The following is a 22,241-nucleotide window of genomic DNA, read 5'->3' on the forward strand; positions in this document are numbered from 1 at the left end:
AAGGCGCAGGAAAAACACTATATGCCAAAAAGAATGAAAACTGAATTTGGAACATTTACACAAGTGAACTAAAAAGGGAGCATAGCGTCTCAGTTGGTCATGTTTAAAAATACGCCAAAAAGTTCTATTTTAATAGATATTTTAAATCCATAATTTATTAAGACAAGATTAAGGATGACCTGGTTTTCAGATATTTTTGCTACAGAAGGGCTAACGGTGATTTAATACATCAGGAAATGTAAAGTTGGAACGTTCCTGTAAATTGAGCATCAAATTAAGTTAGTTACTGTATTCTTACTATCTGTAAGAGAATTGGGCAATACAATCACTGGAAGAAATCACTCACCTTGTGTAGTAATGGTGGTTTTTCGAGATGTGTGTCCCTATGGGTGCTCCACTGTAGATGTGTCTGCGTCCGTGCTGCTGATAGAAGAACTTCGGTAGCAGTGTTCATTGGGCCCGCACATGCGCTGTCACAACTTGAGCTACACTACGAGGTTAACCAGAGCACACAGGTTAACCATCCTCAATTCCTTCTCTACCGTAGAGTCATAAATGGGAACTCTGAAGTACGAGGAGGAGGAAGGCAGGTTGTAGAGCACCCATAGGAACACACATCTTGAAGAACCTTCATTACTGCACAAGATGAGTGACTTCTTACAGTAGTGTCCATACGGGGGGCTTCACCGTACGCAACATCCAAGCAATACCCATCTTGGAGGGCTGGGACTTTGGAGTCAGGTTGGCACTGAAGGTGGAATCTCCAATGACTGTAGAGTGTTCTGCGAAAGTGTGGACTGATACCCATGTCGCTGCTCTGCAGATCACTGAGATAGGGACAATCGCTGTGCATTGGTGCTGAACTGTGGTCTCGGTGCTGAGGATACCGAGTGAAATGGAGATCACTTGCAGCTAACCCTAGGCTCACTTAGGGGACTTCCTGTCCTTTTTGGAGGACTTACAATAGGAGTACCCAGCCTGTTTCTTTGACTCACTTCCCTTAGAAGATGAAGGCTGTGGGAATGACTCATGTCAGCCAGGAAATTGAGGTCAGAGAGCTGCCTCCACAAAGAATCTTCTGGTGGAACTCTCTGTCCTTGCAGGATCTCAGCCAGACCTGCTGGCAGAGGGTGCACTCAGTGGCCCTCACCAAGGTAATGGATGCACTGGGAGTGCTTATCTACAACCAGGATCACTTCGTTACAAGTGTGGCACTTCTTGAAGCCTGGCATACCCCACACTGGGGAAAACTAACTGCAAACGGAAGAACAATAGCCTTAGACTTCTAATGGCTTTCTCTCTCTCTCACCAGGGGCGGCTGAGAAGGAATTGAGGACGGTTGGCCCGTGCACACTGGCTAGCCTCGTGGCACAGCACGAGGAGAGACAGTGTATGTGCAGACCAAACAGATACTGTTACCGAAGCTCTCCAATCAGCAGTGCGGGGACGCAGACATACTTACAGTGGAGCACTCATAGGGACACTACTCGAAGAATTACTATTCTTTTTGTATAGATTTATCACCACAGAGTATTTTGTAATTGTGCCAACACAGAAATACTCTGCCAAAGTTAAGGAAAATTCGTGTTTTGCTTTCTAATCTCACCTTTTCCACTGAAAAAATTCCAATTTTCATGCAGCTATGCTGTACATAGGTGTTGGTATGAACAAGGGAAACACATTGGTTTGAAGTCTAGTAATTTTAATTCCATTCAAACATCACTGGAGACTCCTGGTGGCCAAAGTACCACCTGCAAATTCCCAATGATGTTAAAAGGAACATGGAGTCCAGTGGACCTTAAAGACTGATGTCCAAATAAATCTGTTACAGTCTTTAAGGTGCCACTGGATTCCTCATTTTTGTGGATACAGACTAACACAGCTACCCTCTGATAAATTATGTTAAACAGAGTTAGTAGGCTAAGGCCTGGTCTACATTGCAGTTAGGTTGACGTAAAACAGCTTACATTGACATTACTCTGTGACTACACTGCAATGTTGCTCCCACTAATGTAAGGGAGTACGTCTACACTACCTGCCAGATCAGCGGGTAATGATCAATCAATCTAGACGCAATACATCAATCCCCGAATGTGCTCCCCATCGACTCCGGAACTCCACCAGGGTGAGAGGTGAAAGCAGAGTTGATGGGGGAGCGGCGGCCATCGATCCTGCGCCACGAGGACGCAAAGTAAGTCAATGTAAGTCGATCTAAGATACGTCAACTTCAACTACGCTATTCTCATAGCTGAAGTTACATATCTTAGATCAATCCCTCCACCGCTAGTGTAGACCAGGCCTAAGTCCCCCATTATATCGACTTAATTCCACCACTGCCAGAGGTCTAGCGCTTAGATTGATGTAGTTAGAGTGAGGCAACGTCTGTGTAGACACTGGCTGTGAGCCCCAAGAGCTGTCAGTGCCCCACAATGCCCCACTTCAGTCGGTGGAAGTGCTTCTGGTGAGGACACATACTATCAACAGAAGGAGCATAGTGTGCATGAAAACCACTGCTTTAATTACTGCGGTGGCTGTACAACGACTTCAGTTGACCTAATTTTGTAGACAAGGCCTGAGTGTCTGCTGTATTTTTCCACCTTCTCTCTAGTATCTTTCTTAGCTCCAATCCTGCTGGAAAATTTTTATAATTATTTCTATTTGATTTGTATCAGTGTGATTTTAGTTTAAAAATCTATATTAATCCTAGTTAGGACATTTCACATGAAAAATAAACAAGTCTGTAAAAAGTTCAGATAAAGATGTAATTTCTAACTGGGTACTGAGTTAGAAGAGAGCTAGTTCTTTAAATGTTTCAACTGAACACAACAGTGAGGGCCATCCTCTTGAAGTATAAAAATGTATACAGGTGAACTCCAAAAAAGGGATTTAGTCCTATAACAGACTTTATGATGTCTTATCAAACAGTCATTTAAAGAGCTAACCCCTTTTTAATAGTCCATCTTTGCATGTCTAAACAAAACATTTGGAAACTTGGGGCTGCCTATTTGTTTTGAATCAGAGATAATTAATGCCATGTTACCAAATAAACCATCTTTTTGAATTGCAGAAGTCACACAGTTTAGCCTTTGGGATTAAATTATTTACAGTACTACCCAATATATTTCCAGCATCAGGTCAAGGATTGTTTCACTTTAACTTCATAAAAAAGGAGGAGTAGACCAACAGTGGTCCTGAGCCCCACCTTTACATATGAAAGAGAGGGACAGCTCAGTGGTTTGAGCATGGGCCTGCTAAACCCAGTGTTGTGAGTTCAATCCTTGAGGGGGCCACTTAGGGATCTGGGGCAAAAATCAGTACTTGGTCCTGCTAGTGAAGGCAGGGAGCTGGACTTGATGACCTTTCAAGGTCCCTTCCAGTTCTAGGAGATAGGTATATCTCCTATTATTATTATTATTATAAAGCAGTCCCTCTGAATTCAGTGGTAGGTGTGGGTGAGTTTGTGAATGAACCTTACCTTGACAAGCGCTCCAGTTTCTGTCGGTGACCAGTACAGTAGCTTTGTATTACTGAGTAATTGTAGAAAGGCCTAGACAACTGCATATCATCATCTGCATGCAACAGAGAAAAAAAATATATAGTTCAAGAAACCTAATAAAATTGGAAGTAATTTTAAAAAGACTTGAAACAGACATAACTGCTGAGTTTCATTTTTAATATTAAGAACAAGCAATTTGACAACTTTGGAAAAAAGTGGTTCTAATTCTGCTCTTTTTAATTTTTTTTTTAAATAAGACAGCAGTAAGACACAAGGCTCACTTCATTCCTTATTTTAGTAAGTGACCCATATTTGAAAATTATCCCATGAATAAAGATTACTGGGTAATTCAGACCACATGAAGTAAAAGTTTCTGTGTTATTGTCCCCAGCAGAATAAAATATATTTTTAGGTGATCTCAGACAGGGACTGCTTTTTTAAATTTGTACAGGGAGTATTTATAGGCAGATTTTCTTCTACATCTATGTAAGCCAATACATGTGTTTTTACTGATTAAAAAATGCCATCAAAATACTGGCGATATAAGGACAGTTAGCTAGGAAACTGAATAGACCAAGTTCTAAACCTAGTAAGAGACTTCTTATGGAGGAGGAGTTAACCACCATGAGTAAATATTTACCAAAATATGTGGAATACTTAAAAGTAAAGCTAGCGTTGGAACTGGATTAAAACAACAATTACATAAAAGGTTAGTCTACATTGATGAAACTTAAGTATACATTATAGCTGTACCAACACAATTTGTTGGTAAGTCATTTACCAAATTATGGTTTTAAGAATTTTTCTTTTGGAAGCAAATATTGCACAAAGTGGTAAGCGCTTGTCACATCTGAACTGTGTTATTGTACAAAACTTACCTAAACCCTCTGGAAGGAGACTGGACCGGCAGAACCAAATGACCACATGTGCATACTGAGAAATGAGGCTGGTTACAACCTGCTTATTTGTCAAATCTGTAAAACCTGGAAAGAGTTTATAAAATTACATTGCCATTCAATTCCTTCAGTTACCAAAAATATTAACTATGATGACATTGATAAACTGGTTCTTCTTTTGTATTGAAAGCATTCAAGAAATTTTCACATTTCTTATTTCTAATCAATCCTTGGAAACAACAGTTACTTGACAGTTTTTCCTCTACATTTCTTATGGAGACACCTGGATTTGCTATTTTAGAGCTCCTTAAGCACTGGATTTTCCCCCCCCTTTATTTTGGAGAGAGAGCTCTCACCCTGTTCAGGACTTCATACTTCATGAAGTGGCAAGAAAATTCTTGGGTATTACTAACACACACCTCACCCTAGAGACTGCAGCATCTAACACAGGAATGGGGAACCTAAGGCCTGCAGACCAGATCCAGCCTGCTGCTTCATTATTTCCAGCCCGCAGCAAGTTTCTGTGCAGGCTCACCCCGCTGCGGAGGGAAGCAAGGGTTGCCAGGCTGTTAAAAGTCCAGTTGGCTCTGAGTAGCTTCCAGAAGCGGCCGTCATGTCCTAGGAACAGGGGCGATCAGGTAAGCTCCACGCACTGCCGCCCCTCCCCAGCATCAGCTACGGAGCTCCCATTGGCCGGAAATCACAGCCAATGGGAGCTGCGGAAGACAGTGCGCACTGCACAGAGCCCCCAGCCCCTCCGCCTAGGGGCCAGACATGGCGGCCACTTCTGGGAGCAGCACAGAGCCCCGTCAGACAGGGAGCCTGCCTTAGCCCCACTGTGCTGCCGACCAGGAGCTGTCTGAGGTAAGCGCTGCCCAGCCGGAGCCCGCACCTCAAACCGTCTGCCCCAGCCCTGAGCCCACTCCTGCATTTCAAACCCCTTGGCCCCAGCCCAGAGCCACTCCTGCACTGCAAACCCCTCATCCCCAGCCCCAGCCCAGAGCCCATACCTCCATCCGGAGCCTTCATCCCCTCTCCTGCACCCTGCACCTCTCATTTCTGGCCCCACCCCAGAACCAAGGGGAAGCCCTGAGCTTCCGAGCTCCCCTGCGGGGCTGCATATAGCCCGCAACTGATTTTTTTCTGTGGGTCAGTGGTCCCAATAGAAAAAAGATTCCCCACCCCTGTTCTAGCCAGTGGCCTCTTACACAACTTCTTGAGCTGACTACCCTATTCCACCCACATGCACACTCAGTAAGCAACCTCCAAATAGCCTCCTCCCTGAGGGTTAATTGACAACTACAATGTTCCGCATTCATAGACTCAATCCTTCTCCCAGCTGCTGAACCTGATTGCAAAATTCCAAACAAGCAGCTTGATCCTCTTTTGCAAACTGGAGAAAATTAAGAAAAAAAAAGTGAAACTGAAAAAGGGAACGCTCACACTTTTCATAACTCGGGCCTATTCCTCTACCTTAGAAATAAAACGTACTCAAGTTGATAATACTGTTACAAACCTCTCTCAGTGAGCTCTTGTGCTTCTGTTAGAAAGCAGTTCAAGACTGTGCTAAGGTTGCTAAGAAGCAACTGGCAGTGCTGAAGAGACTGTATAGTCTGTGGATCAATGAAGTTACATGAGCCATCAAACAGTGGGACACCTTATAAAGGACAAACATTACATAGTTAGTCTGTACACAACTTCAGGAGAAGAGTTAAAAGCATTTCTGTGGACATACAAACTATCATGTGAAGTACTAATACACCCACATTACTGCATGTATTCAAATTAGGAAAGAACACTTATTTCCTGCAAAAATGACTATACTCTAATACTTACATATCCGGTCAAACTCATCTTTTGTGTAAATCACTTTATTCCATGTCCACTCGAGAAAAAAGCGCAGGTTAGTAGCTGAGTTTGGTTGTTCTATTAAAAAAATTAAAAATCATGAGAACAAATTCTCTTCTAGGTCAAAAAATAGAGTTAATAAAAAGCAGAGCATTACCTTCAGCTGTCCACTGTTTGATGCAGCCAGTAAGAAGTCCTAAAGAACTTGTTTGGACAGCAGTAGATAATATAGCTTCTAACTGCTCCTCCTAAAAATGTAACAGAGATAAAATAGATAGTAAAAAAGATTCAAATGCTTTCAAGCCAGCAATGGTTAATAAGATTTGTTTCCAATTGTATGCAATGTATCTGGATGCCAAAAACAATCAATTACGTTTGAACAATATCAGTACAAAATTAGTGAAGTATGATTAGAAACTTTTTACCCCCAGACAATTCTTTCCAGACCATCTTAGATCTTAGCTGTAGATAAAAGGTCCCAAAAGCAGAGTTTCAAAGTTATAACAACATTTGGATTTTTTTTTCTTTGTCAATTTAAGAGAGTGTTTAATAGAGTTTGCCTCTTATCCTTTTCATCCCTTCACATACTGAATTCTAAAAAGTTATTTACTCTGTGATTAGAGGCAAGATGCATCAAAGTATAGGGAGAAATACCCATATAAGTGTGCTGGGGAAAAGGCATCTGTGCTCTTGCTGTTTGTTGACCTTACTGTCCTTAGATTTGAAAACTAGCAGCAGTTTTATGAAAAGAAAGGAGCAACACAATGAAAACAGTTCTTTAGTGAGGGTTTCTTGCACTTTACTGTTTTCTTACAATATACAGACTTCACTATTCTCATCTTCAAAATACGTATTTTGGCTTGAGAAGTAAGAAGTACAGCTAAATATCATATCTTTCCAATAATTTTGGGGAAGTCTGTTAACAAGGAAGGTAAGTGAAAAATCAGGTATTTCTCATGAGAACAAGAAGGTGGTTTCTTTCTGCTGGAAATGCATCAGGTAGTTTTTAATACAACATAAAATAGCAGAAGAAGGTAAAACCAATATTGTTTTTTGTTTGTTTCACAGTTGAGGCCCCACCCCTGCTCAGGACTCCAGCATACCGCTAAGTCCTTTAAGTTACTTTCACCCCTGTATATATTTGTTGTTTTTATGCCACAGGCAAATCATATGAGAGTATTTATCACATTTTCTGGTAGTTTTACAATAATTTCATTTAAACAAAATGACAATATATAGTCACCTGAGTCAAACTAGAAGGTTGTACATCAATAAGTCTCGGAGACAGCAAGCCAGCAATAAGACATCTATTGAAGTTATCAGGAATGGCTTCATTTAAAAAAGAACCAGATTTCTTTAAAAAATGTAAGGTCTGAAACATTAATGACAAACAATTTCAAATTAAGACAGCTATAATTATTCAACTCTCATGTTTATTCAATTGACAAATATGAGTAATTATTTACAGCAGATATGTTATAAACACCCTCAAAATACTTCTCTTCTCTAAACAGAAGCAGCAAAGAAATCTTACCTCACAAGTATACTTTACCAAGTTGGCATGTAAATTTAACAGTTGTATAGTCTTTGAGATGGCATACCAAAGCAACAAAGCACATACCTGAACAATTAAATTTCTCAAAATAAGTCTCAGATTACTCAAATAAGACAGCGGCCATTAGACTATCTTGTCTAAATATTCATCTAGCTTCTCTATTAACACACACACCACACTGCTTCTTAAATGCTGACTCTAGCATCCCAGCAGAAATGAATGCTAAAATTACACACACAAACCAAAAACTTAATGAGATTCTCTCTGTTCTTATCTGTGGGAGAAATAGAGATTTGAAAAAACAGCCAAAAGATGTACAATCTTAGGGAGTTTTTGGTCTCCTTAGTTGAGCTGCATGGTTGTAATTTACCAGATTTGTTTTAGGTTACAAGAACAACTTTTGAGAAGTGTAAAGGAATGCCAAAAGGGCCAAGAATGCATACTCTTGTGGCTTTTTTTTTCTACATCAATAAGTGCTTCTCACACAGGGACAGCAACAAAGTCAGAAGTGCATCAGTCGTAGCTCGAGTGGCTGAACCAGCACCCCAGAAATTACAGTAACTCCTCACCTGAAGTCATCCCAGTTAACATTGTTTCATTGTTATGTTGCTGACCTATTAGAGAACATACTTGTTTTAAGTTGTGCAATGCTCCCTTATAATGTTGTTTGGCAGCTGCCTTCTTTGTCCACTGCTTGCAGAAAGAGCAGCCTGTTGGAGCTAGCTGATGGGGGCTTGGAACCATGGCGGACTGGCAGCCCCCCTATCAGCTCTCTGCTCCCCTGTGCCGCAGCCACCCAGCAGACTATCAATTACTGGCATTCAGCTGTCCCTCCCTCCACTGTCCTGTGCTGCTCCTGCCCTCTGCCTTGGAGCTGCTTCCAGAAGACTCCTGCTAACTGTGCAGAGGTGGGGCAGAAGAGGGATGCTAATGTCAGGTCTCCCCTCAACCCTCCCGCTCCTGTACCATATCTTCACAGAGCAGGGAGGGACACCACAGGGCTCAGGATGGAGGGAACTTGCTGGCGGCAGCTGCTGTCTCAACTTGCTAATCTAGTTAAAAAGGCAATGTACTTAGGGTGGGGTCATCATACTTAAAGGGGCAATGCATGTCTCACACACACACACACACACACACACACAGTCTCTCTGCCATGCTGTCTCCTCTCCCTCTATTAGTGCTGCCTTGTAGAGTGTGAGGCTATATTAACAACATGTTAACCCTTGAGGGCTCAGCTGAGTGCTAGTTCACCATTTAGAATTGATGCATTCCCTGAGATGCATCCCACCCTCTGAATATGACTATATTATAGAGTCTTTTGTCTGATGAAAGAAGTTTCCCTGGAACCTAACCCTCGCTATTTACACTAATTCTTATGGGGAAATTGGATTCACTTAACATCGTTTCACTTAAAGTAGCATTTTTCAAGAACATAAGTACAATGTTAAGTGAGGAGTTACTGCATTTCTGCTGAAGAAATGCCAGCTAATGAGGGAGCAAGAACTAGACAGTATCCAGCTCATTAATATTCTGAGGTAATATAAACATGTGTAGAAGAGATAAAGTCTTCAGCATACAAGTGTTGTGCACAAAACTACACTCAATTTCTACTGCATATGGAAACACCTACTCCATGTACGACTTCAGTTCATAGCTACTTAAGTACCAAAAATTTAGTTAGATGGAATGTAACTGGTTCTCCCTTTTCCAATTCAGAAAATAATTTCCCTCCTAAAAATATACGGTCCCAGTCCAGACTCTCTCTCTCAGCAGCTGTAATCCATGAAGCGCTTGAAAGTTGTGCTCGGACATGTATGAATGAAATACACAAACAAACTCCTCTCCATCCTAAATTAGCCATCAAATTTTCAAATCTTCTCCCTGTCCTAAATCGTATAATGATGAAAATCCAGGCTTAAAAGAAACAGTTGCAACCTTATGTATGGAGAGACAAGGATGTTACCTCTCCATAATCTAGAATTCAAACCAAGTCACACACGGCTTTATTGTTACCTCCTGAGAAATCTACATCAGACTCATCTACACATATTTAGGACCTGTTCCAGTTGAAGCCAATAGGAATTTTATCACTGACTTTAATGGGGCAAGATATAGCCCTTTTAGCACAAAATGCTCTCCCCCCTGCATTGGTAAATATAGGTCAGTTTAATACAAATGACAGAGGATGAACATTTTTAGATATCAGAAAGAAAGCAAGAAAGAAAAGAAAAAAAAAAAAAGTACCTCCTTCTGAAACCCAGTGCAAGTCATGTGAACAACTCCAGAGTTCAACAAACAAGTAGCATCTAAGAAAACAAAGAGCACTTGGCTAAAAAATCTACATTTTTGAGAATACGGTACAGCAATACAAAGTAAACAGCTTCTATTAAAAATGGGGTTAATATTGGGAGTGGATTAAAAAGCTAAATAAATATACTTATTTGGCTCACTAGTTCACTTACAAATTTATTTTGCAACAGTCACACATCTGTGTGGAAATTTTACTTGGGCGGTACACTATATAGAACAGCTCTAGCATAGTACACAAATTAAACCTATTTAATTTCTGTAACAATCATTTCTTCACAGGCTATATTACAAATGCATCAGATATCAAAATGTGGCAATCTGCGTCTAAAATACTTTCCAATATTAAAGAACTATTTTGAAAGTAACATTTAAGTGTTTCTAATTGTTTAAAGTTACACACACACACACACACACACACACACACACACACACACACACACACAAAATCAATAAATTACATAACCTCAATTCTCTTATTAAGTTTGCTCTCCTAAATTCAGCTAAACTGAAATACATACCAAAAGTGTAGGTGCTTGGATTAAAAAACTGCTCAGGGGGCGGATATGAAGGAGGAACTCCACGACTTAAGCTTCGCTCATGTACCAGAATATCCAAGATGTGGTGTGAAGAAGTCATACTCACTACAGCATCCAGCGACCATAATGCAAAATAGGGGCAATTATGAAGAAATTCCCCTGGTCTTAGAGAAAGTAAATACATACAAGAAAGAAGTCGATTAATCATATATAACCATTTTGAAAGCTACGTAAAATATACACAAAGTCTCACCTCAAAGAATCTGGCATTTGAGCGTGATACCAGCGATTTATGTCAAATATGCCCAAATAAGTAGATGGTTTGCCCTGGCCATATGTATTCACTTGCCAGCTGAAGACTGATACACTCGTATCAGGAGATATTGCTGTAAGAAAGATGGCATTTCTTTAAAATAAATCAGCAAGTACTGCTACACAGTAACATTTAGTTCAAGCTTGTCATACTACTTGTTTAACACTATCGCTGGGGTAGGAAAAAACAACAACAACATTTTGGCAGAATGCCTTAGTGTCTTAAAGATATGAAATGTTAACTCCTTCAGTAGCTATAACCCAGGTTCATTTTGTTCATATAACAGATTTAATAAAATATCTATTGCTGGGACCAGGCTAATCTGAATTTCCCATATTTCCAATTATTTTATCAAAATGTGTAGCTATGTGTTAAAAAAATATAAGTTAACACCTTTACAAAGTACCATCAATATGAAATTAAGAAGAATGTCAGATTAGTGCTTTGCATTATTCATTTATTGATCATTGTGTAATTGCCTCATTGACATGCTTCTAGAATAGCTACTTTTCAACCAGATAAGATTCAAAATACAAAAGTGTCAGAAGAATATCATGTAACATAACAGGAACAAATACCTTAATTTAAAAAACACAACATATGTTGCCTAATACTATAGCAGCTTCCAATAAGGGTTGGTTGTTTTTGGTTTTGTTTTTTTTTTAAATGGGGCAGAAAGGGAGATTCCTCAAAATGTGAGCAAAGGAGACACTTAATGCCCTATGCTATTGGTGTGTGGAATATGGGGAACAAAGTAACTATGCAAATTTAAAATATGAATATTTTTACCCTTATTAGGTTCTTCTAGGTACATCATTTCCAGTCGGGGGTCCCCATCCCATTTCCTACAAGTGTTCTTCTGTTAGCCTCTGTTCTATCTTCTGTTTTGTCAATTGCTCAAATTATCTTTGAAGTCATTGACTCTTTAAGTTTAAAAAACAACTGAATCAGTTTATCACAACAGCTTTTGCTCTTTCAGCGTGTGCTCTCTGATCAGCAGTAGCAGAAAGTCTTCACAGAAAATCTTAAGTGCAAAGAGGCTGTCTTCCTCTTCCCTCACCTCACTATTCATTAGTGTTCTATTTTAGGTCAATGGCTCAAATAACTACCTGCTTGCCTACACTTAGAACACTGCAGCACTTCGGGGTAGACACTACTTACGCCAACAGGAGGGATTTTCCCGTCAGCATAGGTAACCCCCTTCCCCAAGAGGCAGTAGCTAGGTTAACAGAAGAATTCTTTCACTGACCTAGCACAATCTATATGGGGACTCAGGACAGCTAAACTACACCGCTCAGGGGCGTGGATTTTTCACACTCCTGAGTGACTTATGCCAACCTAATTTTCTAGTGTAGATTATACCTAAACGCAGGTCTACACTACAGCCGGGATCGACGCTCTGAGATCGAGCCACTGTTGGTCGATTTAGCGGGTCAAGTGAAGACTTGCCAAATTGACAGCAGATGGCTCTCCAGTCGACCTCTGTACCCTAACCCAGACGAGAAGAGAAAGGTAAGTCAACGGGAGAGTTTCTCTGGTCGACCACTTGCAGTGTAGACACCAGGGTAACATGACATAAGGTATGTCGACTCCAGCTACATTATTCACGTAGCTAGAGTTGCGTAGAGTAGGTTGACTTAGGCTGTGTCTACACTACCGCAGTAAGTAAAACTATAATAAAGAGTTCACTATCTACCTGAAAGGGAAAAGAGAATTGCCAACTATAACTTGGACTGATATCATGTGGGAACTTTTTCAAAACGCAGTTTGTGCCTATCTGTCATATAAGTGAGCCTCAGACTACTGCTTCAAAGTGAAATAAATACAAAGGGGTTGGGAGAGAGGCCGTTTAAAGGAACACTTAATATCAAAAGTATTATAAATAATTATAGGTGGAGCTGGCAGCACTTCATTAGTTAAAACTGCCTAACATTTTCCATTGTAAGACCTTGTTTTCAGCTGCTTATAACTGCCAAAATTTAACCACAAAAGCTGAAATTTTTTATGCCACGGGTCTGCCCTGGGCTGATTTGTTTGTTTGTTTTAAGGATTTAAGCAACATAAAATGGTTCTGCCATTTCTGAAAACAAGGTAAGGGAACAATTATGTTTCACCAATGTTAAATTTGTACAGATATTCCACTGAGAAAGTCTAGCAGCTCCATCCTTTAGAACAGAGAAGCATAGACTAGCCCCAGGTTAACAATTGGGGGAGAGGGGAGGAGTTGATTTTGTCTTTTACAAATCCTGGACCCCATCTGTTACATTTATCCTTCAAAAAGCTGTACACACTTAGATTTACCCTGGAGGGGTGGGGGTCAGGGTTGGAAAGCATTCGAAGTCAAATACTTTCCCCCATGAGTATGGGTGTTTAAAGTTCATCTTATTTCCTAGAAAAGAGAAAAATCACCCAACTAAGGTGCTTTTTTTTTTTAAATCCAAAAAGAGCTACTTTCTTTGTGTTTCCACAAACTACAGAGCTTAAATAGAAGGGAGGGAGAGAGGAGAACTCCTTTCTCCTCATACACTGAAGTTCTCCTCCACATATGCCCCTTTTGGCTCATCCACACTGTAAGCAGCTGACCACTTTTGGGTTTCAGTATATAGTTAAACAGATAATCTGGAGTTTAACAGCTCAATCTAATTTGGATATTTATATACAAACAAACTTAAAAGCATCCCAGTTGGCTACATAGAACGGATATGCACAATAGCCTACAGGAGATATTGGCGAGCAGTATGAACTCCATGTTTTGGGCAGCCTTTGTAGCTAATGCCTGCTGTATTTACTAATTATAGAAATGGTTGTATCATCTTTTCCTGCAACTACTGCATGTACACAAAAATTTCACATTCCTTTTTATGTCCTCCACACAAGAGTAGGACAGCATTAAAAAGGCCAAGCCAGAATACAGCTTTGGACAATCTGTATCCAAAGCAGGATTATACTTTTAACTTACTTTTAAGTTAAAAAGAAGGCTGAACACCAAAAAGCCTACACCTCAAAGATTAGATTTTTTTTTCCAATTTAATCATGTACCTTACATAGGTTTCCTGGTTCCACTGTCTTTTTCCATATTAATTGCAACTCAAACATCTCGCTTTTAGTTTTTAAATATGTTTATTCTATACAACTATTTAAGCTAACTTTTAGGGCTGTGGGTACAGAACTATTTCAGAATGATTCTCACATGCTAGAACAGATATTTTTAGAATCCAACTCCACTGTTTTCTTCAGAAGCATTATGTTACAGATCAATCTGAAAATTTTTTGGACATAGCAACAAACCTTCATTCACGCCATCCTCTCTGTCAACATGGCTGCGAAATTTTTCTATAGTCTGACAACTGAGTAGTTTGGTATTGCTAGTCTGCCCTCTTAACGAAAAGACTCCACCTGTGAGGTCTAGACTGTACCTTTCTTCACAGTACTCCAACCCCTGAAAGATACATAATTATTTGAAATGAATATGTATGATATTACACTTAAATATGGAAGAGATTGCATCTCTTATGAGTCAACCAAAAGAATCCCAAATAACATTTTTTAAAATATATTTTGGCATGTTACAGAAATTAAGTGCAATAAAGTACTCAATAACCCTAGATTTGAGGAACTAATTTTGGTAATCAAAACTAAGTTGATACAAAAATACTAATAATGTTCATCATTTTCACTATTCAGGACAATTTTCCTACTATTATGCAGTTTTACAAGGACTTGACAGTAGCTATATGGCAAATAGTTAAGAATCAAGTTTTCCTTTTTTATTTCTTTAAAACCCCTACAATAATAAGCTTAAAAAGCTAAAATATACATTTCTATAGTCATCCTAATCTACCCACATTCTAAACTTTTGTTTTACTTAAGACAAAATACAAGTCCACACATTCTTCCATATCACATTCTCTCATCCAAACAAGCTTTATGTAACATGAAAAGAAAAACAAACATTTCACATGCACACACTAAGCAACTCTGGGAATTCATGTATAGTTATGTCAGTCAGACTTTATCAAAAGATACATCTGAAATCAAGCAGTGCTGGGGTACACAAAGTTTGTGCGTCAAAGCACTGGTACAGGGCAAATGAAGGTATTGAAAGCTATGAGGTGGGAATGCCTATGAGGTGTAAAAATATGTATATGTTTGCCTGGAGGGGTGGGGGGCAGAGGAGACCACACACAGGGCAGAACAGAAAATAAGATCTTTTAGTCAGAGCCCTAAAACAACAGCATAAAGTGAAGCAGAAACACGGAAAATTGAAACTGAAGGGAGAAAAAATAATTTTGAGGCGCTTCCCCATATCCTCCTATCAAAGCACTCATGGCAATGTAAAATAAAAAATATGAGTAAATTACAGTGAAAAGCCCTTTTAAACAAAATCAAAACCTAAGGTAAAACAGAGCACATTCTGTTAATCCAGAGCAGTGTATCAACTTTGCCTTCACTATGACTGCATGTAAACTAAGATAAAGCAATGACATTCACATTTAGAAAAAAAAAAGTTTAATCACTTTATAATATTTATACCTTGTCCTCATACTATCAATTTTTGCTTTTCAAAATTGAAAGACATCTTCTTTCAGTACCTAAACACTTATATAGTCAACACTCGCATGAACTATGGTGAGAAAGGAGCTTTTCTTGCTGTAAGGGAAGCACATGACAGGAGGAAACTGAAAACACTGGGAAATTTAAGCCTCTGAAAGTAGCTATTTTTCAAGCCAATAACTCAGTATAGCACTACAAAAATATGCAGATTTCATACTGCAAAAAGTTATTGTAAATTATATGCATCCCCACTGCTTCCAAAATATTTGGAAAGAACAGTATCAAAACAGAAGTGGAGTGGGTAAAGAGGGAGGAATTGCTATGTCAGATTATTGTCATTTGTGTCAAACTTTCCAGAAGCAGTTTTTTCAAACAGTACAAGGTGATTGCTGTTAAGATTTATGTGGTACAAGTATGACAGATTCATTGACTTTAATAATTTATGAATACTGTATTTTGATCAGGTCATTCTGCTGCTTATTGTATACATATATTATGTTAATTACTAACAAAGTTGTCAAGAAATAGAGGTGGGTCCTAATATTCACATCTCCTGACAAACACTTCAAGAGAGTAGAGACAATGCAGATATATTCACTCAGACAGCTGCTGAGCTGCCCAACCAGTTTAATGAGGTCCAAGAGACACTAGACAGAACAAAGACCTTTGGCTAGATTTAAAAAGCGAGCCTCTGAAGTCAGGGAGACTGAGGTACAGACTGTCACCCATACACCAGACGCAAGAGGGTCTGGGATTATATTTATCTTCCTAAGCCTTTAGGGAAGAAACAAACCATCTATAAACATGGCTGTTTAAAAAACAAACCAAAAAAAACCCTCTTCTCTTATGCTTTGGTTTAAGAAAGCTGCCTGGGTTACAAAATATACACCACTGGTCGCAGCTCCCAAAGGGAAGTAATCCAGGTACCAAGTCCAGTGGAAGGTAAACACAGTTGACATGTGGTACTGCAGCCTAGTATTCTCATCTAAAAGTGGGAGAACCCAACCCACAAAGGTAAGGCATGAGACCCAAGACCTGAAATGAGTGCATTCAGAAAGACATGAGGAGGATATCCCTAGCACCAACCATGACAGCGAATATTACTGTTTCCAATTTTTGATTAATACAGTGTGTTGTATTTCATAGACATACATACTTTACCTCGTACATGATTTGTCCTGATGCCAAGCGTTTTCTGTCACCAAAGGCTAACTGCAGCAGATGCAAACTCACAACATCTCCTTCACTAGAAAGAAATTACAAGTTTGAGTATAATTTCAGCACCTTTGCAATCCACCTGAAATATCTGATAAACAAAGCAAAGCAGAACCATATTGTATTGTACATTTAAAAGGATTATGTTTCTGTTATAAACTGGAAAACAACCCACTTTCCAAACAATTGTAATTTGTCATATTTAGACAACTGCAGCAGAAGAGGAAATCAATTTGAAGAGTTTTTCATCTGGCACTCAGTATTTGACTGACTGAATTCCGGAACTCTGCTTTTTAGCTTAACTCCAGCGACTTCAGATTAATGTTAACCATGCAATTTTCCAGAGCTCTAACATCTATCTATAATAACACTACCGGCATCACTTCTTTACAATGAAATGTTAATGCAGAAACCTTTACCCAAAGAGCCTTAAATATAAAAAACTTACAATCTAAACTGCATGCTCCGATTGTATTATTTTGTCATGTTATAAAACTAATGAAGAACCTAAGTTTTGAGTTTGAGAAAGAATGATTAAAAGGATAGTTACTTCTGTTTTGCCTACTTTCTGAAAACCTGAATTAAAGTTATTATATAAAAGCATTTCTCAGGCTCTTGGGAAACAACCAAAATACAACAACAGCTCTAAGACAGCCATTTGAACAAATGCAATAAAAAACTGCTCTAAAAGCCACAACTCAAATGGAGACGGTATTACACAGAAAAAAAAACCACATTATATATATACACATATATATACACACACACACACTGGTGCTCAGATATAAGACAATGGGCACCTTATTAATCTCAAAGATAGAAATAAGGGGTCATGAAATACCTGTAATAACGAATGGTCTTCCAAGACATGGGATAGTAGCTTATCACTTGGGACATTTAAAACCAGACAAAACAAAACACTAGAAAATTGTTTTTGGAAAAAGGCATTTCTAGATGTTCATCACAGTAGTACTCAGTAGGTCCTGTCCCTCTGTACTTGCAGGAGTTCTATGAAAGCTACTGAAAAGTCAAGTATAAAGCTTTTCGTAAAATACAAAAAGTAAAGTCATTTGCATGGCTGCAACTTTCAGTGGCATTTCACCAGTGCTATAATGGTCTAAGTTCTATTTATGAGAGCAATTAAGATTCACAATCCCATTTTGTAGCAAGAAGCCAACAGATTAAATTTACACTTAAAAGCCTCACTACTTCTCAGCTATTATAGAGGTGGCAGTTGTAGTTCCATTGTCAAGGTTAAACTGAGCGCATTTACATTTTCTAAGTGATCAAAAACAATTTTTTGAAAAATGCCAGAACAGATTCAAAAAGATTAAGATTACAAGATTGAAATGATTCATAGCTACCATGCTACATATCGGCCCTTCAACTGGAAACAAAAATGCAATACTAAGGGATCAATTCTCTAATTCATAGCCCAGGTAAAGATTTACATTTGTAACGTTCAGAGTTGTACATGTATACCCACTCAAAAGTCAGTTAGTTGGACAACAGATCATTTAGTTGGACAACAGATCATTTAGTTTTCTAAATTAGTCTTCACTCACCTTTCTTGTGTAGACTGAACTGCCCATAAGTAACAGCAATTGCGGGGATCATTTTCAGGTTCTTGAAAAGTAACAGCATAGACAGGTATCCTCCCTCCTTCTAGCTGAAAGTGGTATCTAGAACAAAGTGTGGGGGGAAATTAATCTGGCAATTAGATGTCTGACATTTATCATTCCAAGTGTTCCAATCAGCACTTCAAAAGCCACACCATTTTCTCATGCCAGAAATACTTACAATTATTTTAAAAAAATAATTTTAGAGAACATTTTTAACAATTTGAGAAGGATTTAACAAAGTTAGGCAATTGAGCAACATGGCCGCAAATAAACTTGAATGTAAATAAGTACAATATTATGAACATCTGGACTACTCACACTTATTAATGTGTTCTATGTTTTTTCCTGGGTGACTGTAGTTAAATGAGCAGTCAGCATGAACAGCTGGGGAATCTGCTCAAAACGCAAATGATGGCCAAAAAAGCAAACAAGTAGTTGGGTTACTTTTAGAATTTTTACCTGTTTATCTTTTGACCAGAAATTTTCCAAAAATGCCATGTACTTGGTTTAATCCAGCTATGTAGAATAAACTTCATCTTTCCTCAGACTCATTTGACTAGGAAAGACCTTCCAATGAGTCTTCTAATCCAGTGGTTCTCAACCTTTCCAGACTATTGTACCCCTTTCAAGAGTCTGATTTCAGTCCCAGGCAGCAGGGCTTCAGCCCAAACCCTACCGCCTGGGGCTAAAGCATGTAACTTAGCTTTGTGGGGCCCCCTGTGGTGTGGGGCTCAAGGCAATTTCCCTGCTTGCTACCCCATAATGCCACCCTGCAGTTGCAACCCCCGTAAACCTATCCCACAATCTCAGGTTGAGAAACACTGACATAGCATATAGAGCAGTATAAACGAGTCATTATCTATATGAAATTTTAATTTGTATGGACTTCATTAGTGCTTTTTATGTAGCCTTTGTAAAACTAGGCAAATATCTAGATGAGTTGACATACTCCTGGAAGACTTCTGCATCCCCCCTGGTTGAGAACCACTATTCTAATCTATCCCCTGCATTGTTGTAGGATCAATGCATTTTCTCTCCTTTGACACTTCTAGTAGAAATGTCCAGCTTTGAACATCTCCAACAATGGAGTAGCTTGCTCTATTTAACTGAAGTTTTACATAAAACCACCTCTATGCATCTGAAGAAGTGGGTTTTTTTACCCACAAAAATTTATGCCCAAATAAATCTGTTAGTCTTTAAGGTGCCACCGGACTCCTCACTGTTTTTGTGGATCCAGACTAACGCAGCTACTCCTCTGATACTCGGTACCTAAAACCAGTTGTTTCTTCCTTCTTTCCTTGATGATTAACAGAAGTGGTTTGAGATAAATTATAACATCTCCTTTGCACATCTGATAAGGTAGAACTCAAACTAATTCTCTGAACATTTTATTATAGGCCTGATTTTCAAAATTTCATCATTTTTGCCAATCTCCTCTGAATTGTCTTGTTTCAAAATATGGTACCTAACACTTAGTACACTGGTTGTACTAGAAAGAAGGTTCTGGGGCTTGGGGTAAGTAGAGTGAGTAGGTCAAAAAGACAAATGTATTTAAACCCCTTGGTCTAGAAAAAGGTAATTAATTCTACTTGGCGCTGATATGATCTCAGTTGGAAACACTTAACAATATTGGTCATCTAGTCCAACCTCTTGCTTAAAGCAGGGCCAATCCCCAGACAGATTTTTGCCCCAGATCCCTAAATGGCCCCCTCAAGGATTGAACTCACAACGCTGGGTTTAGCAGGCCAATGCTCAAACCACTGAGCTATCCTCCCCCCCAAATCCTACTCCTTGTTCAGCGAATTGCTAAGACAAACAAGTTTGTTTACATTTAAATAAGATAATTGCTGCCCATTTCCTATTTACAATGTCACCTGAAAGCAAGGTATTTACATGCTAGATATGCTAAACATTCGTATGCCATTCATGCTTCGGCCACCATCCCAGAGGACATGCTTCCATGCTGACGACACTCATTAAAAATATTGCATTAGTTAAATTTGTGAATGAATTCCTTGGGTGGGGGAGAATTGTATGTCTCCTGCTCTGTTTTATCTGCATTTTGCCACATATTTAATGTGAACAGCAGTCTCAGATGATGACCCCAGCATAGGTTGTTCATTTTAAGAACACTTTCACATTGGACAAAATGCAAAGGTACCAATATGAGATTTCTAAAGATAGCTACAGCACTCGACCCACAGCTTAAAAATCTGAAGTGCTTTCCAAAATCTGAGATGGATGAGGTGTAGAACATTCTTTCAAAAAAGTCTTAAAAAAAGCAACACTCTGATGCAGAAACTACAGAACCCAAACCACCCAAAGAAGTCAAACTTCTGCTCTGACTCAGATGATGAAATGAACGTGCGTCGCTCCGCATTGCTTTGGATGGTTATCAAGTAGAACCCATCATCAGCATAGACGCATGTCCTCTGGAATGGTGCTTGAAGCATGAAAGGGCACACTTCAGGTGATGTAAACAAGAAGTGGGCAGCATTGCAAATATAAACAAACTTGTTTGTCTGAATGATTGGCTGAACAAGAAGTAGGATTGAATAGACTTGTAGGCTATAAAGTTTTACACTGCTTTGTTTTTCAGTGCAGTTATTTTTTGTACATAATTCTACATTTGTAAGTTCAATCTTAATGATAAAGAGATTGCACTATAGTACTTGTATTAAGTGAACTGAAAAAATACTATTACTTTTGCTTTTTACAGTACAAATATTTGTAATTAAAAATATAAACTGAGCACGTTACACTTTGTATTCTGTGTTGCAACTGAAATCAATATATTTGAAAATGTAGAAAACATCCAAAAATTTTAAATAAATGGTATTCTATTATTGTTTAACAGTGCAATTAATTGTGATTAATTATTGTAAAATTGCTTGACAGCCCTAATTTCAATCTGTCCCACTGGTCTCATCTAAGATTTTAAATAGTCACAGAGATATTTCTAATAGTTATGTAATTAATATACACCGCTACCTCGATATAACAGCACTCGATATAACATGAAGTTGGATATAACGCGGTAAAGCAGTGCTCCGGGGGAGGGGGGACAGGGCTGCACACTCCAGTGGATCAAAGCAAGTTCAATATAACATGATTTCACCTATAACGCAGTAAGATTTTTTGGCTTCCAAGGATAGCATTATGTTGAGGTAGAAGTGTACTTTAACTTTGGCTATGTCTACATCTAAAATTTTGCAGCGCTGGTTGTTACAGCTGTATTAGTACAGCTGTATAGGGCCAGCGCTGCAGAGTGGCCACACTTACAGCAACCAGCGCTGCAAGTGGTGTTAGATGTGGCCACACTGCAGCGCTGTTGGGCGGCTTCAAGGGGGGTTCGGGGAACGCGAGAGCAAACCGGGAAAGGAGACCAGCTTCGCCGCGGTTTGCTCTCGCGTTCCCCGAACCACCCTGCAAACCGCAGGGAAGGAGACCTGCTTGCTCGGGGTTCCGGGAACGAGAGAGCAAACCGGGAAAGGAGACCAGCTTCGCCGCGGTTTGCTCTCGCGTTCCCCGAACCACCCTGCAAACCGCAGGGAAGGAGACCTGCTTGCTCGGGGTTCCGGGAACGCGAGAGCAAGCCGGGGAAGGAGACCAGCTTGATTACCAGAGGCTTCCTCCTTCCACAGAGGTCAAGAAAAGCGCTGGTAAGTGTCTACATTGGATTACCAGCGCTGGATCACCAGCGCTGGATCCTCTACACCCGAGACAAAACGGGAGTACGGCCAGCGCTGCAAACAGGGAGTTGCAGCGCTGGTGATGCCCTGCAGATGTGTACACCTTCAAAGTTGCAGCGCTGTAACTCCCTCACCAGCGCTGCAACTTTCTGATGTAGACAAGCCCTTTATAAAGGAGTACACCTAGCTGTGACAAGGTCTTGG

The 22,241-nt window shown here is 39.5% G+C and overlaps 1 protein-coding gene across 1 annotated transcript in view; it reads right to left on the reverse strand.

Moving 5' to 3' along the window:
• Positions 1-22,241, reverse strand: part of AHCTF1 (AT-hook containing transcription factor 1) — an 87,453-nt gene that overhangs the window by 39,559 nt on the left and 25,653 nt on the right. Inside the window, exons 6-17 of the mRNA XM_030557045.1 lie at positions 18,289-18,405; positions 16,670-16,754; positions 14,243-14,393; positions 10,895-11,027; positions 10,624-10,805; positions 10,040-10,101; positions 7,484-7,612; positions 6,398-6,488; positions 6,229-6,318; positions 5,909-6,049; positions 4,375-4,479; positions 3,476-3,569 (exon numbers count right to left, since the gene is read on the reverse strand). Coding sequence (XP_030412905.1) covers positions 3,476-3,569; positions 4,375-4,479; positions 5,909-6,049; positions 6,229-6,318; positions 6,398-6,488; positions 7,484-7,612; positions 10,040-10,101; positions 10,624-10,805; positions 10,895-11,027; positions 14,243-14,393; positions 16,670-16,754; positions 18,289-18,405 — 1,380 coding nt within the window. The remainder of the gene's footprint in view (positions 1-3,475; positions 3,570-4,374; positions 4,480-5,908; positions 6,050-6,228; positions 6,319-6,397; positions 6,489-7,483; positions 7,613-10,039; positions 10,102-10,623; positions 10,806-10,894; positions 11,028-14,242; positions 14,394-16,669; positions 16,755-18,288; positions 18,406-22,241) is intronic.

The sequence above is a fragment of the Gopherus evgoodei genome, chromosome 3 (genome assembly GCF_007399415.2).
Source record: "Gopherus evgoodei ecotype Sinaloan lineage chromosome 3, rGopEvg1_v1.p, whole genome shotgun sequence".
NCBI lineage: Eukaryota > Metazoa > Chordata > Testudines > Testudinidae > Gopherus > Gopherus evgoodei.